General features: G+C 39.3%; 1 protein-coding gene across 1 annotated transcript in view; it reads right to left on the bottom strand.

Moving 5' to 3' along the window:
* Positions 1-288: 288 nt before the first annotated feature.
* Positions 289-17,174, bottom strand: part of LOC143437303 (uncharacterized) — a 40,874-nt gene continuing 23,988 nt past the window's right edge. Inside the window, exons 4-6 of the mRNA XM_076922112.1 lie at positions 16,547-16,980; positions 831-1,319; positions 289-761 (exon numbers count right to left, since the gene is read on the bottom strand). Of these exons, the coding sequence (XP_076778227.1) occupies positions 289-761; positions 831-1,319; positions 16,547-16,980 (1,396 nt within the window). The remainder of the gene's footprint in view (positions 762-830; positions 1,320-16,546; positions 16,981-17,174) is intronic.

The raw sequence follows: 17,174 nt of genomic DNA on the forward strand, positions 1-17,174 counted from the left end.
CACTTTCACCACAATGATTACATTCATAGGTTTCTTTCCAATATGGGTTGTTTTATGGTTTTGGAGACAAAAGTTTTCTGAAAAGGCTTTTACCATATTAATTACATTCACACAGTTTCTCTCCAGTATGTGAACATTTATGTCTTTGGAGAATTTTCAATTTTAAATGATTTTTTTTCACATTGATTACATATCTAAGAATTCTCTCTGGTATATGGGTTTTCTATTATATGGGAGATAACTGGAACTTGTAAAGGCTTTGCCACATTGACTACATTCATAAGGTTTCTATCCAGTATGTGTTCTTTTATGTCTTTGGAGATGACTGTGATGTGAAAAGGCTTTACCACATTGATTACATTCATAAGGTTTCTCTCCAGTATGTGTTCTTTTATGTCTTTGGAGACTACTGTGTTGTGAAAAGGCTTTACCACATTGATTACATTCATAAGGCTTCTCTCCAGTATGTGTTCTTTTATGACTTTGGAGACTACTGTGTTGTGAAAAGGCTTTACCACATTGATTACACTCATAAGGCTTCTCTCCAGTATGTGTTCTTTTATGACTTTGGAGATGACTGTGACGTGAAAAGGCTTTACCACATTGATTACATTCATAAGGTTTCTCTCCAGTATGTGTTCTTTTATGATATTGGAGACTACTGTGTTGTGAAAAGGCTTTACCACATTGATTACATTCATAAGGTTTCTCTCCAGTATGTGTTCTTTTATGATATTGGAGATGATGGTGATATGAAAAGGCTTTACCACATTGATTACATTCATGAGGCTTCTCTCCAAGATGTGTACTTTTATGACTTTGGAGATTACCTTTTTGTGAAAAGGCTTTACCACATTGATTACACTCATAAGGCTTCTCTCCAGTATGTGTTCTTTTATGACTTGGGAGACTACTGTGACATGAAAAGGCTTTACCACATTGATTACATTCATAAGGTTTCTCTCCAGTATGTGTTCTTTTATGATATTGGAGACTACTGTGTTGTGAAAAGGCTTTACCACATTGATTACATTCATAAGGTTTCTCTCCAGTATGTGTTCTTTCATGACTTTGGAGATGACTGTGATGTGAAAAGGCTTTACCACATTGATTACATTCATAAGGTTTCTCTCCAGTATGTGTTCTTTTATGACTTTGGAGACTACTGTGACGTGAGAAGGCTTTACCACATTGATTACATTCATAAGGTTTCTCTCCAGTATGTGTTCTTTTATGACTTTGGAGACTACTGTGACGTGAGAAGGCTTTACCACATTGATTACATTCATATGGTTTCTCTCCAGTATGTGTTGTTTTATGTCTTTGGAGATGACTATGACATGAAAAGACTTTACCACATTGATTACATTCATGAGGCTTCTCTCCAGTATGTGTTCTTGTATGTCTTTGGAGACTACTGTGATATGAAAAGGCTTTACCACATTGGTAACGTTCATAAGGTTTCTCTTCAGTATGACTTCTTTCATGCCTGCAACAGTAATGGGCACATGTGAAAGCTTTACCACATTTATTAGCCTGATCAATCATTTTATCATTATGAATCAATTTTACAGTTGGTCTCATAATAAAGAACACTCAGATCTTATGCTTTTATCACTTTGATGTTCATGGTTGTACTTGAAAATACCTGTGATGGTAAGAGTATTTGCTACATGGCTCACATTTATAACATCCTTTTTCAATATGAGATTTCTACATGATGCATTCATAGGTCAGAATAAAATGGAACAACTAAGAGCATTAAAACTCTGATTGCATTCTTAGTTTTTCCTGTTGTATGCATCACACCACAAAATCACTGTGAAACAGGGTGAACAGAAGAACTGTAAACTTCTAGTACCCATAAAGATTTTCTGCAGTGTGAATTTGGGTAAAGTCAGAAAACCAATTAATTGTAAACACCTATCATATTCAGAAAGTCTACCAAAGGCAGAATATTACATATCTTCTCATTGTTGTAAAATAGACAGAGGTTGTTTTTTTTTAGTATCCCTATACTCACATGGTTTCATCCATTCTAACAATTAATACCGCAATTAAAAAAGCAGAACAAATTAAAAGTTTCCACATTGAATTCACATGCATTGACTTTTTGTTCATTGCAGACATGATTAATGTTTCTCCAAAACAACATTCTCGATTTTCATAAACTGACAAAACAATAAACTTAAAAATTTCACTATAAGAATATGAGTGTCACCAACTTTATCATGGACTATTTGCTTATTAGAAGGTTATGGATACATGTTTATCACTATTCAATGTGCAACATCTAAATATTATGAGACTATACAAATTGGTAGTTCCACAACATAGCTCTAATGGAGATACAAATCCATTAAAGGAATCTCTTAAAGCATTGTTTTCTTCTCTTCTTGCTTACAGAAATGCCTTGCAAACACCAATCAGATAACTGACATGGAGGTACATAGTTTTGGGAGAATATTATAATCACAGCTACAATAAAATGACTCATATTTTACAACTTGCTTTCCTTTAGAGCATCCAGATCATATTAAAATTTCCTCACAGGCATATTTGTATCAGCTTAAACATTAAAATTACATTTCATGGCCAGGTGGTGGTGGTGCGCACTTTTAATCCCAGCACTTGGGAGGCAGAGACAGGCAGATTTCTGAGTTCGAGGCCAGCTGGTCTACAGAGTGAGTCCCCGGACAGCCAGGGCTACACAGAGAAACCCTGTCTTGAAACCCCCAACCCCCCCAAAAAAAATACCTTTCATGATGTCTAGAAGTTTGATGTTGTTCTTCAGTATGATGGACTTCCAAATTATAGCCTAAAACCAAGGTACAAGAAAATCAATGATATGGTATTGGAATTAGGCAAAATTCAAGTTACTCTGAATTTTCACAGCAATGAACCTGATTTATTCAACTCAATATTACTTGTTCTCCATTGAAATAAGAGATGATCATCAGTAAACCAGAAACATTTTCCCTTATTTTGAGAAGCAAAAAAAAAAAAAATTCAGTCTTACCAATAGCAGTGAGGTTCCAGTAGGTCTCCAGCATCACATCTTTGTAGAGATTCTTCTGGGAAGGATCCAGCAAATTCCACTCTTCTGCAGTGAAGTTCACATGCACATCATCGAAACTCACTGCTTCCTAAAATATCACACACATGTTACAACACAAAGCCTGATACTGACATCAATACAAAGTAAAGTTATGCTTCCTAGACAATATAATCAAATAATTCAGGTGATTCCTCCACTTATTTTCTGACACACAAATTATAATATAATCACCATGTCAGTTTAGAAGAAACTTGAAATATTGACACTTGAACCCTTGACACAGGGTTAACCTGTGTCACTCCTGGCCCTTAGAATAGGATATAGCCTTGCAACACAAATGGCAATTGATAGGGATATGCAGGGAGAAAGAGATCAACTGTACTGAACACACATCTGAAAAGCTGGATGAAAATTTACTAACTACAAAAGTGATGGGCAAGCTGTGTGTATTTGCTCATGACTTTAATCACAGAAGTACAGGCAGGTGGAGAACATTGAGCTAGATGCCAGTAGGGTCTATGCAATGAGTTTCAGGACAGCAAAAGTTACATGTTAAGAACCTCACTCTGCTACAAAAATAAAGCAGGAAACAAAAATGACAGAATGAACTCACAGTTCTTTAATGAAGTTACTGCAAAGAATTATGCATTCACTGCAGTACTGTATTCATCTAGAAAAACATGCAGTGAAGGAGTTTAAACAGCAAAATTAATTACATTTTACTAGAAGGGAATGTATATTTAAACAGTTAAAAATAGACAAGTGAAAATATTAGTAATGTATATGTTGATCAGAAATAAAGAATGTAGTTCAGGAGATATAGCTCAGGAGTTGAAAGCTCTTGCTGGTCTTCCACATAATGGTGGTCAATTTCTGACATACACATGTGGACCAACACCTGTCCATTTCTTCATGATCATAAATTCTGAGGCCATCTTCTGACAACAGTAAAGATGAGGCACACATTTATAGTCATGCACACACGCATAACACTCTTATTTATCCAAAATCTCAGAAGAAACACAAGAGTTAGGCAGAACATCATACACCTGCAATTCAATGACTCTGAAGAATCAGATAATGTTAATGATGTGAGCAGAAGCCATCTGGAGAAATAGAATATAATCTATATATTTTGCTGAATTTCAAAATGAAAGATGTAGACTAAGAGCAGCACAAAATCATGTGCCTACTTAACAAAAATATGTCAGGTGGCTTATGTGGTTTCTATATCTACAATTCGAACAGGAAGTGCTTCACAGGGAAATTTGGTCTAGAAAAGCAAAAACAGAATGAATAAAGTTAAAATATAAAACTACTAGGTTTGCAAAATAGCATAACATTGATCAGCAAATGTGTGCACAGTATCTTATGTGATTTAGGGACAGAGTCTAAATGGGGAATGTATGGGAGCATGAGAAGACAGCAGAAGGATCAGATTCAACCACAACACTGGAGACACCCAGAACAAAATTTGTCCTGTCTAAGAGAAATTCAGGGGTAAATCTGGAGCACAGACTGAAGGAATGGCCAATGAAAACTCATTCAATTGGAGACACACATGGACAAGCTCCAATCCATGACATTATTAAGGATACTCTTTGATGCTCCCACACAGGAGCCTTGCATAATTGTCTATTGAGAGGCTCCACCCAGGAGCTGACTGAAGCAGTAGTGGATCCACAGTCAAACATTGCATATACCTTGGTAACTCTAATGGAAGGGTTGGGGGAAGGATTGAGGGCCCTGAAGAGGATAGGAACTCCAAAGGAAGAACAACAGACTCAACTAACCTTGATCCTTGGGGACATTCAGAGACTGAGCCACAAATAATAACACACACAGGCTGGACAAAGGACCCTGGCCCTTAAGCAGCAGATTGCAGGTCAGTCTTCATGATGGTCCTACAACTACTGTAGCAGGAGCTGTCCCAAAGCTGCTGTCTATCATTGCAATTTGTTCCTTTTACTGGGCTGACACTTCTGGCCTCAGTAGCGAGGATGCACATAACCCAATACAGACTTGATACACCATCATGGGTACCCAGGGGCCCACATCCTCTCAAAGGACAAACAGAAGATACAGTAGAGAGTCTGTGAAGGCAGGCGACTTAGAGTAGGGACTCTACTAAGTTCATAGCCATTTTAATTACAAAAACTTAAAACTGGAAAGAATCCAGATGCCCCTCAACCATAATATGGATATGGAAAATGTGGTTCATTTACAAAATGAAGCATTATTCAGCTATTAAATACAATGACATCATGAATTTTGCAGGCAAATGGATACAGCTAAATACTATCATCTCTGTGAGGTAACCTAGATTTAAAAGCACGTGCATGTATGTACTCACTATTGAATAATATTCATAAAATACAGGAAACCCACACTACACTCCATAAACCAAAGAAACTAAACAAGAAGGAAGGCCCAAATGAGAATGGTTGAATTATTCCCACTCAGAAGGGTGAATAAGCAATCATAGGAGGCAGATGGAAGAGAGAGAACTGGATGGGAGAGCAGATAAGAAAGAGGAATCGGGTAGAAGCAGCAAAAGGTGTGGTGAGAGACAAGAGAGGGCCAGAGGGGAAAAATGAATCAAAATCTGCAGCTGCCTGGGGAAGGGAGGGGGTACATTTAGGATGTGCCAGAGAGCATGAATTGGAGGGTGACAAGGAGTCTATGGGGTTGATCTTAGCTGAAATGCATAGCAGTGAAATATGGACGGTGAATAGGCCACAGCTGCAGTCAGGCAGTACCCCCAGTGGAGAGTTAAAGACACCAACGAATTCAAAAACCTTTATACCCAAAATTTGTCCTGTCCACAAGAATGCAATCTACAACATAGATTCTGTTGAGCAGCAAAATAACCCTTTGATACCATGTTGTTGTTCTAACTTGCTACTCTGCTGCTGTGATTGAATCCTCTAAGCAAAAGCCTCTCAGGTAATAAATGGTTGTTCTGCATGGTTCGGTCAGATCAGTCCATCATTTTGGGAGCTAGGTTAGAAACTGAAGGCAAAAAGCATGGACAAACACTGTCTCCTGGCTTGCTCTCTTGCTTGGTCACTGTCTCATGCTCAGCCTGCTCTCTCATCCAGCCCAGGACCACTTGCTTAGGGATATTGCCAGCCTCAGTGGAAGAGCCTTCCTAATCAATCATCAACACTATCTCTCACAGACACAGCAACCAGCCATTCTGATGAGGACACACCCTTGATTGAGGCTCCTTCAGATGACTGTAGCTCTGAAATGCTGAGAATTTAAGACAACTATGACACAGACACAATAATAAATAAGAAAGTTGTAACATCCCAAAACCAATGAGCTAACCATATCAATACAAGAGGCCATGCTACCCCATGAGGGAGTTGGAGTTGTGGCTGATCAAGGACAAAATAGGGAGGGCACCTGGCTCAGAGCAGGGAAGGATACATAGGGATGGGGACCTCAGAGACTGTGCTGCTCTGGGGTGAGGTGTCTTTAACCCTGGGTTCCCAGGCCAGTGCTACCAAAAATTTGGTTAAATCAGCTGGAAGGTGGACAGAAAAGCAGACTGTCCCACACAACTCAAATGACCATCAACAAAGGACAGGATCTCTGGTCCAAGAAAGATATGCTAAATTTTTTTAGAATTGATGAAGAATGACTTTCCATCTTATGACAGCTCCAAGTTCAAAACCACAGAGTCACATATGGACTGGTCAGAGGATAGTTCATGAGGTGGGAAATGAGATCTTTGTCTTTCCACCCTGTAAAACAAGGTAGGCAGAGCCTGACTTTGCCCAGGATGCTGTCTGGAAGAGCTCTCTGTCATGGACTAGTCAATGGGTCTAGGTCCTGTTGTTAAGAAGGATTTAACCCAAGGTGTGGGGCTAGTAACTAAATCGACTAGGGTGGAGTCTGTCTCATTTCCTCAATGAGAGAATAACAAAGTGCCACACACAAAATAAACAGCCACAAGGGCAACCCAGCAGATTCCTCCACTTGGAGAGTGGAGAAAATGAAGACAGGCAGGTAGCTTTAAGCCCTGTAGCAGGGCTCCAAGTCTGCTCTAACCTTACCAGAAATAAAGACCACAGGCCCACCATCCACTATACTAGGCTCTGAAACATCTTTGAAGCACTTTGGGGCTACCACTGTCCAGCATACCCAGTATAGCAGGGTTTCATGTTCAATTTAGTCATCGCCCTCTACATATAATCAAGAAAAACCTGAAAACAAAGGCACACACACAAATCTGGCAGAGAAGCCACTGACACAGGAAGAACAATGGTTCATCTTAACAACCGGCCTTTCAATCCTTTAGTTGGGAGTCCTGAGGATCTTGGGTCAATGCTCTAAGATGTTATGTCCAAGCCACAGAGAGCACAATGACCAACAAGGAGCATATTGCAATGCAAACACATGGAGGTCTTTATTATGAGCTCTGTAATAAGGATTTTCACCAGTCAGCCTCACGTGAGATCTAAACTGAGAGTCTAGAGGTGCTGGGTATTTATTGTAGTTACAGCAAGATTGGCACATTAACACACAGGTCAGCAACTTAACATTTTAAAAACTACATGTCTGGTATAATCTGTAGGAACCAATCAAAAGGGCAAAAAAATCATCTGACAACCATGATGGATAGACTAACTTTGTCTCTGTAAGGTGTATTATTTATCAATATGTAGCTTAACCCTGCAGTTGTACCTTGACTCGCTGTGGACAAGGTGGGCTTGTCATGGGATGTTTGCTCAAGTGGACTTTGTGCACTCTCAGAAACACAATTAATTGGGATTTACAAACTCGTCTTTGTGCCTGAGGCCCTTATTATTGAAAGATGCTCCTCTTCAACCACAAGCTATGCATTTCAGGAGAAAAGGTACTTTGTCCGAAGACCTACCTCACTATATGTTACTGCAGATCCTAATATCAGTTGCACTAATTCTGGGACAGAATACAAGTAGAAGTTGCCTGTCTCCCTGTGCATCATCTTATAGATAAGATAGACAATGCCCGCCTGCTCTTCCTTTCCTGCCTCATCCCTGTTTCTCAGCCTCACTTGTGCAGACAGTTGCTGTTCAACCACATGCTTTACCTGCCAGGAAACAGGTAAGCTTTCTATAGATCTACCACACTGTCTGTTATCCCAGATGCAATGATCACAGTTTCCCCTAGCACTGTACTAAACACCAGAGGCAGCTTTACCTCTGTCCTGACTCTATCTCCTTGTGGATTGCTAAGATCATCTTTCTGCCCACTGCTTCTTCCTGCTCCCAACATTAGCAAGCATTCCCTCTTGAGGATACCCACTAAACATGTCACTAAAAGAGGCTACATCCAGCAACTTTCTCTGTAAATCCAGACATCAAATAGCAACCCAGGAGCAAAACTCCCACCCAAGCAAGACAAATCCAGAAATCAGTACCGAGATAATAATCACTTCAAACCCAGACGCCTAGACACCAGCATAGGAATATAATAAATAACAGCCATAAAAATAAGTCACCAAAAGCTCCAAGCTATCCTATCACAGCAGGTCCTGAGAAATTAAAACATGCAACAGATATGGTGCAAAAGAGGTTGTTTGGGGGCAGGGAGATGAGTGAGAACCTGGGGAAGAGATAGAGGTACAGAAGAGGATGTGCAGACAGACAGACAGACAGGGGGCAGAGAGAGAGCCCTGAGAGTAAACAAAGAGAATAGAGAGGGACATGAACTGAGACAGGGAACAAACAGAGAGAGCTGTGTACCTGGTGGTCCATGTATAATGCACACCTGACAACAGCAGCAGGTGATGGAGGCAGGGACTGACTTAAGCTGTTGCTAAGTCCCTGAGAGCAGAGCATTGAAATTGCCTGTGCACTGACAACTACAGAGACAAGGTTCACTCAGAGAACAGGAAAGGAAGAGAGAATCTCAGACATTAAGAATGACTATGACAAAATGGATACATCATCAAAAAATGTGGATTTGAAAAGTTTTCTCGCCCTAAACAACCAGAAATTCTGAAACATATGAGAAGGGAAAACTACAGATGATTGGAATAGAGAAAGGTGACTATCAGCACAAAGGGGTGATAAAAATATTTTCAATGAAATCATAAAGGAAACTTTTCCTAAACCAAACAAGATGACAGTTAATGTACAAGAAGCATCCAAAACATGCAACATATTGGAGAAAAACAAAAGTCCCTTTACCACATAATAATCAAACACTAAACGTAAAAAATAAAACAACATAAAAAACTGTTCCAGAAAAAAATTAACAAAAACTAAATAAAACAAAACCAAGTAACATATAAAAGCAGATCTATTAGATTTATGTTGTCTTCTTAATGTATACTATAAAAGACAGAAGAGTTTGGACACATGAGATGCAGAGTCAGAGAAACCACCCGTGTTTCTACAGGAAAGCAACTGGTCCAAATGTTTTGTGCAGATTCAGAATCAGTCATGATAGTGATGTTACTCAGAGGTCACCTCCTGATCTAACATGTGAGCAGCATCACCAGGGACCTCACAGGTGGTCACATCTGGCTAATGCTTCCCATGCAGCCCCAGAGAGGACCCAGCACCCCAGCTCCCACTGCTTAGCCACCTGCCCCTAACCATTGTGGGCAGTGATCCTGTGCTCACCATGACTGGATTTCAGAGCTTCCCTGAGGTCTCCACACAGCACCAGACAGCAGGGCTCAGAGAAGGGCACAGATGACCATTCAAGCCTGCACAGGCACAGTGAACTTGCAGATTGGCACCCGGAAGAACCTGCCTCCTTGTCTGATTGGCAGGTCTGCCTGGAAGCCTTGATTGGCCAGTGAGTCTTAGCACTCCTCAAAGTTAAAGTGAGCTTCCGGTCCAGGGTCAGACTTTTTCCAGAGCTGGGGGGGGTTGGACCCCATTAGCATTTGTTTCTGTCTTCAAAGAGGAATCTCATCCCACCCAGCCCTGGGGGAGAACCCAGCATTCCAGCTCTGGCTGTTCAGCTGCCTGCTCCTCCCCTCTGAGAGCAATGATTCTGCAGATACCAGGACCTGACTCCAGACCTTACCTGAGTTTTCCTCACAGCACTTGCCTTCTTCTTCCTGTAATCAAGGTGAACAGCTTCCATAGCCCAGTACTCAGTAGGCAGTGGAGGCATCAATCTGACCCACAAGAGGAAGGATGTTCCAGCTATTTCTTAGCATTCTGTCTAAAGTCCACCCCAGTTACCTGGCAACAGCTAGGTATGCTCCTCCCCACGGTTACCTGGCAAATATAGTGTAGGACTGACGCCCTGTAAATGTGGCTACTTGCCCCTTCCTCTCATTTGATCTCTTGATCTCTTGTTCTCTTTTTCTCTTGCCCTCTTGGGCTCTTCCCTTCCTGCCTCTCTCTCCACATGCTCATGCCTGACCTCTACTTCTCTACTCTGCCTCTCCCTGCTTTTCTCTGCATCTACTACCCTCTTAACTCCCCTCTCCATGTCCTGAATAAACTATATTCTATACTGTACTGTCTTGTGGTGGGTTGCTTCTGGGGAAGAGCTGTCTCAGCATGGGGCATGGTCCTTCCAGGGGAAGAAATATCTCAGCAGGAGGCATGAGCCTGCTGAGACATCCCCTTCCCCCACACCGCCCCTCACACCAATAGAACATATTCCATCTCTCTTTAAAGAGAGGTAACTATGGGGAGGAGGATACCTGGCTGTCACCAGGTAACTGTGATGTAGAGTTTTAGACAGAATGATAAAACCATTAACACTAAAGAGGGATTTTAGGAAACAAGAGACTTATTTTGTGGCTTCATGCTGGGCTCAGGGAAACTGAAACTAGTTGAGAAGAGTGAAGGGTCAGTGGGAGAGGGGAGGGAGTGGGTGATGAATGACAAATATGAACAAAACACATATTAAAACATAAAAAAGTCACAATGAAACCAATCATCATGCATAACTAATATATTCAAATAAAACGTTTAAAAAGTCCATTTACTGGCCAGTTAGCATTCTTTAGGGTTTTATGATACATACACAAAACATTACCTCTCCCATAAATGCTATTTTTGTTCTGCTTGTTTTGTTTAGGTGTGTGCACGTGTAAACATTTATGTACACATATACTTGTGGCCAGAGGTCAACCTTGGTGTTGTTCCCCAGTGGCCATCCACTTTCTTTCTTTCTTTCTTTCTTTCTTTCTTTCTTTCTTTCTTTCCTTCCTTCTTTCTTTCTTTTCTGTGTTTGAGGTCTTTCAGTGGCCTCCCTCCCCCTCTCCTTCTCTCTCTCTCTTTCTTTCTTTCTTTCTTTCTTTCTTTCTTTCTCTCTTTTCTTTCTTTCTTTTTTTCTTCTCTGTATTTATTAATGGGAGAAGTGCTCTCAGTGGCCTGGAACTCATCATGTAGGACAGGCTGGCTGCTTAGTCAGCCCCAGGGAACTGCTTGTCTTAGTCTTCACACTTCTGGGATTACAGGTGTGTGCCTGCTACCATGTCCAGGTTTTCTGTTTTGTTTTGTTCTGTTTTAAGAAACCCGACTTTGGTCCTCTGGAAGTGCAGCAAGTACTCCTAATTACAGGGCCATCTCTCCTCATTACCAGTTTTCTGCTTTTTCCCACATAGGCACTGTATGCTCTTCACATGTGTCCTGGGGATACTACTCAGGTCCTCATACTTGCAGGGCAAACACTTTACCAACTGAGCTATCACTCCTCTCCATAAAAGTTGATTTTGCATTTCTTTTAAATCACATAAAAATGAAAAGGGAAAAACCAGGGCTTGCACTAAGAATGTAGCTCACTAGTAGCAAACTTGTCTAAGGTCCTCAGGTTGGTCTCTAGAACAAAGAGTAAATAAAAATAATTTAAAACAGAAGAGAAAGTAAAGGGTAGAAATGGACATTTATTTATACTCACATGTATGTGGATGATTGAACACAAGTTTGTGTATGGCCTGAACAAGTGCTATCTATCTATCTACCTACCTATCTATCTACCTATCTATCTATCTATCTATCTATCTATCTACCTATCTATCTATCTATCTATTATCTATCTATCTATCTACCTACCTATCTACCTATCTATTATCTATCTATCTATCAGTTTCTAAGACAGGGTCTCACTATGTAGCTGTGGCTGTCCTGGGGCTCAGTATGTCGGCTAGACTGACTTTGCCTCCTGAGTGCTGGAATTGAAGGTATGTGCCACTATGTCTGGCTCATTTTATCATTTAAAAATTGGTTTATTTACTTTTTTATGTGGGTGGGTGTTTTGCCTGCACATATATCTATCTGTTCAGCATGTGTACGAATTGCCTTGGAGGTCCGAAAAAGGCATTGATTGGATTCTTTAAAACTGGAGGTACAGGTGATTATTATCTGCCATGTGGGTGTTGGGAACTGAACCTGTGTCTTTGGCAGGAGTGACAAGTACTTTTAAGGGTTGAGTCAAGACTTTATTACTTTTAGATTATGAGAGTATTTTCTTAAATGCATATCTGTACCATGTGTGTGCTTTGTGCTCATGGAGACTAGAAGAGGATATAAGATTCCAGGAAATGGAGCTACAGAGTGTTGTGAGCACATCTTATGGAATAAAAAGAAAATGAAACTGTCTCTAAGATGAAGGTTCATAGCACAAAATCCCTACATGACAACACTGGCAATTTAACACCTTGCTTTATAGTCTAGAACAGAAAGAAGGGAGTGAGCAATAGAGAACAGAAGTAGACATCAAGGTATCATCAAATCGGGAGCAGAAATCCATACAATAGAAAGAGAAGAATACAAAGAATTAATTAAACATGGAGTTGTTCCTTTCAGTCTTTTATTAGACAAAATAGAAACACTTGTTAAAAATAGAGAATATCCAAATTAATGAAATCTGAAATGTTAATGGTGACAAAATAACAGACAATGAAGAAAGCCAGAGAATGGCAAAGACATAGTTTTAAAATGCCTGTACAACACCAAATTAGAAAAGGCTAATCTCCTCAATAGGTTCCACTTACCAAAGTTAAATCAAACTAAGGTAAATAACTTAAACAGACATAAACACCTAGAAAAAGAGAAGTCATTACAAGTCTGCCAACAAATAGAGGCCAGGGTCATGAATTTTAGGGTAGAATCCTACCAGACTTCCAAAGTTGAGTTCATGAAAATACTCCTCAAAGTATTCAACAATATAGAAGAAGAAGAAACCTTAGCTGATTTTATTTTGTGATCCCATGGTTACTCAAATATACAATCAATATAAAAATTCAGCTACAAAAAAGAATTACGGACCATTTTCCCTTAAAACCACAGATGCAAAAATATTTAATAAAATACATTAAATAAAATAGAAAACACTTCAAAAGATCATCCTCCATGATCAATGAGGCAGGGTTCATTAAAGAGATCCAGGAATGGTTTAATATAATGTGCTTAATGTGTAAGAAAGTAAAACAAGTGGTCATCTCATTAGATGATGAATAATTCTCTGACAATATTTAATCCCACTTTATGATAAAGTCTTTGGAGTGATTAAGGATACAAGGGACAAACCTAAACATAATAATGTCACTTTACTGCAAACCTGTAGCCAACATTAAATTAAATGGAGAAACATTCATATTAATTCCACTAATTCACAAACAAGAGTAGGTGATCCATTCGCTCCATATCTATTAGAATTACTATCTAAAAGTTTAGCAAGAGCAATAAAACTGAAGAAGATAAAGGTGATATGGATTAGAAAGGAGGAAGTAAATTTATTTCTTTTTAGGTTTTTCGAGACGGTTTCTCTGTGTAGGCCTGGCTGTCCTGAAACTCACTTTGTAGACCAGGCTGTCCTCGATCTCAGAAATCTGCCTGCCTCTGCCTCCCAAGTGCTGGGATAAAAGGCTTGTCACACCACTGCCTGTCCAAAATTGTCTTTATTTGCAGATGATACAAGGGGAACAAAACTTCCCAAATGTAATTCCTAGACTTGATAAGCAGTTTCAGCAACATTGTTGGATACATGATCAACTAAAAAATACAAAGAAAATGCAGAGAATATCAGCATGCAGGCAGACATGAGGCTGGAAAAGGAGCTGAGAGTTCTGCATCTTCATGAGAAGGCATCCAGAAAGAGACTGTCTTCCATCCAGTTGGTAGGAGAGTCTGTTTTTTACTGGCCGGAGCTCCAAAGACCACCACCCTAGGACTTCACTTTATTCAAAACAGTAATATCTACTCCCACAAGGCCAAACATACTAATATTGTCACTTCTTAGGGACAAGAATATTTAAATCACCACAGTATATTCCTACTATAAATTCTTTCATGCATTTAAATATGAATAGGACATGCAGATGCTTTACCACATTGATTACTTTCAGAAGGTTTCTCTCTAGTATGTGTTGATGTTTCTATTCAGAGAATACTGTGGCATGTAAAGGACTTTCCAAATTGAGTACATTCACAAGAATTCTGTCCAATTTGTGGTCTTTTATCTCTTTGGAGACTACAGTGATAGGCACAGGTGTTTCCACGTTTGTCACATTCATAAGGTTTCTCTGAAAAGTGTGTTACTTGAAGTATTTGGAGAGTACAATGTCATGCAAAGACTTTACCTCATTCATGGCATTCATGCAGTTTCTCTACAGTATGTGTTCTTTTATGTATCTGATGATGCCTGTGACATGCAAGGGCTTAGCACCTTGATGACACTGAGTCACTCTCTTGAATGTGTTCTATTATGTAGTTGCAGATAAAAGTGAATTGTCAGTTTTTCCACAGTGATTACATTAATGAGGCTTCTCTCCAGTGTGATTTCTTTGTGTGTGTAAAGAACTCTGACATACAAAGGCTTTACCACATTGTGAATATTCAAGCAGGTTTCTTTCTGGTATGTGATCTCTCCTGTCATTGCAGATGACTGTGACTTGCAAATGCTTTACAACACTGATTATATTCATGAGGCTTCTCTCCTGTACCTGTTCTTTTATAATAATGGAGATGCTAAAGTTGTGAAAAGTCTTTACCACGTTGATCACATTCATGAGGTTTCTTCCAATGTGGGATCTTTTATGTTTTTGAAATTAGTGGGACATGCAAAGGCTTTAGCTCAAAGATTACATTCATAGTTCTGTCCAATACGGGTTCTTTTATGTTTTGGAAAAAATCTTTATAGAAAGACTTTTACCACTATAAAGTCCTCACAAAAGGGAGGAACTCCCCCCACCCAAGCCTCAGGAATTCATGGTCACCCAATAACTCACAAGACACAGAAGTTGATGTAATCAGCAAGAGGTATATTTTGACCAGCATGCTGAGGTCAAGACCCGGAACCCATGCAGGGGCAGTTGGGTTTGACCCCGAGCTTTGGAGGCACAGGGAATTTAAAGGCAAAACCACAAGGAAAAAAACATGATTCAGGGGGAGTCAAGGGGGGTTATTGGAAAGCACCTGTGGAAAGTCCCAGCCCATTATTCAGTTTGTGACAGGGTCTAAGTAACAGTCAGGGAGAATATTCTGTATAGTCTATTCTCAACAGCCTATTCATACTCAACCATCCTGTGGTCAGCCAAATTTCTGAAACACAGAGTTCACGAATGAGCTGACCTGTATTCTTGGTTCTGCTCAGCATGCGAGAAATTTTTGAAAATTTTTAACACTTTCACCACAATGATTACATTCATAGGTTTCTTTCCAATATGGGTTGTTTTATGGTTTTGGAGACAAAAATTTTCTGAAAAGGCTTTTACCATATTAATTACATTCACACAGTTTCTCTCCAGTATGTGAACATTTATGTCTTTGGAGAATTTTCAATTATAATGATTTTTTCCACATTGATTACATATCTAAGAATTCTCTCTGGTATGTTTTTTTTATGATATTGCAGATGACCCAGTTGTGTAAAGCCTTTACCATACTGATTACATTCATAAGGTTTCTCTCTAGTATGGGTTTTTTATTATATGGGAGATAACTGGAAGTTGTAAAGGCTTTGCCACATTGATTACATTCATTAAGGTTTCTACCCAGTATGTGTTCTTTTATGTCTTTGAATATTACTGTGTTGTGAAAAGGCTTTACCACATTGATTACATTCATAAGGTTTCTCTCTAAGTATGTGTTCTTTTATGATATTGGAGACTACTGTGACGTGTAAAGCCTTTACCACATTGATTACATTCATGAGGCTTCTCTCCAAGATGTGTAATTTTATGACTTTGGAGATGACTGTGTTGTGTAAAGGCTTTACCACATTGGTTACATTCATAAGGTTTCTATCCAGTATGTGTTCTTTTATGTTTTTGGAGATAACTATGACGTGAAAAGGCTTTACCACATTGATTACAATCATAAGGTTTCTCTCCAGTGTGTGTTCTTTTATGTCTCTGGAGACTACTGTGACATGAAAAGGCTTTACCACATTGATTACATTCATAAGGTTTCTCTCCAGTATGTGCTCTTTTATGTTTTTGGAGATTACTGTGTTGTGAAAAGGCTTTACCACATTGATTACATTCATGAGGCTTCTCTCCAAGATGTGTAATTTTATGACTTTGGAGATGACTGTGTTGTGTAAAGGCTTTACCACATTGGTTACATTCATAAGGTTTCTCTCCTGTATGTGTTCTTTTATGTTTTTGGAGATAACTATGACGTGAAAAGGCTTTACCACATTGATTACATTCATAAGGTTTCTCTCCAGTATGTGTTCTTTTATGTATTTGGAGATGACTGTGACATGAAAAGGCTTTACCACATTGAATACATTCATGAGGTTTCTCTCCAGTATGTGTTCTTTTATGATATTGGAGACTACTGTGATGTGAAAAGGCTTTACCACATTGATTACATTCATGAGGCTTCTCTCCAAGATGTGTATTTTTATGACTTTGGAGATGACTGTGTTGTGTAAAGGCTTTACCACATTGGTTACATTCATAAGGTTTCTCTCCTGTATGTGTTCTTTTATGTATCTGGAGATGACTGTGACGTGAAAAGGCTTTACCACATTGAATACATTCATGAGGTTTCTCTCCAGTATGTGTTCTTTCATGGATTTTGAGATAACTTTGTTGTGTAAAGGCTTTACCACATTGCTTACATTCATAAGGTTTCTCTCCTGTATGTCTTCTTTTATGTACTTGGAGATAACTGTGACGTGAAAAGGCTTTACCACA

Source organism: Arvicanthis niloticus, chromosome Y (genome assembly GCF_011762505.2).
Source record: "Arvicanthis niloticus isolate mArvNil1 chromosome Y, mArvNil1.pat.X, whole genome shotgun sequence".
NCBI lineage: Eukaryota > Metazoa > Chordata > Mammalia > Rodentia > Muridae > Arvicanthis > Arvicanthis niloticus.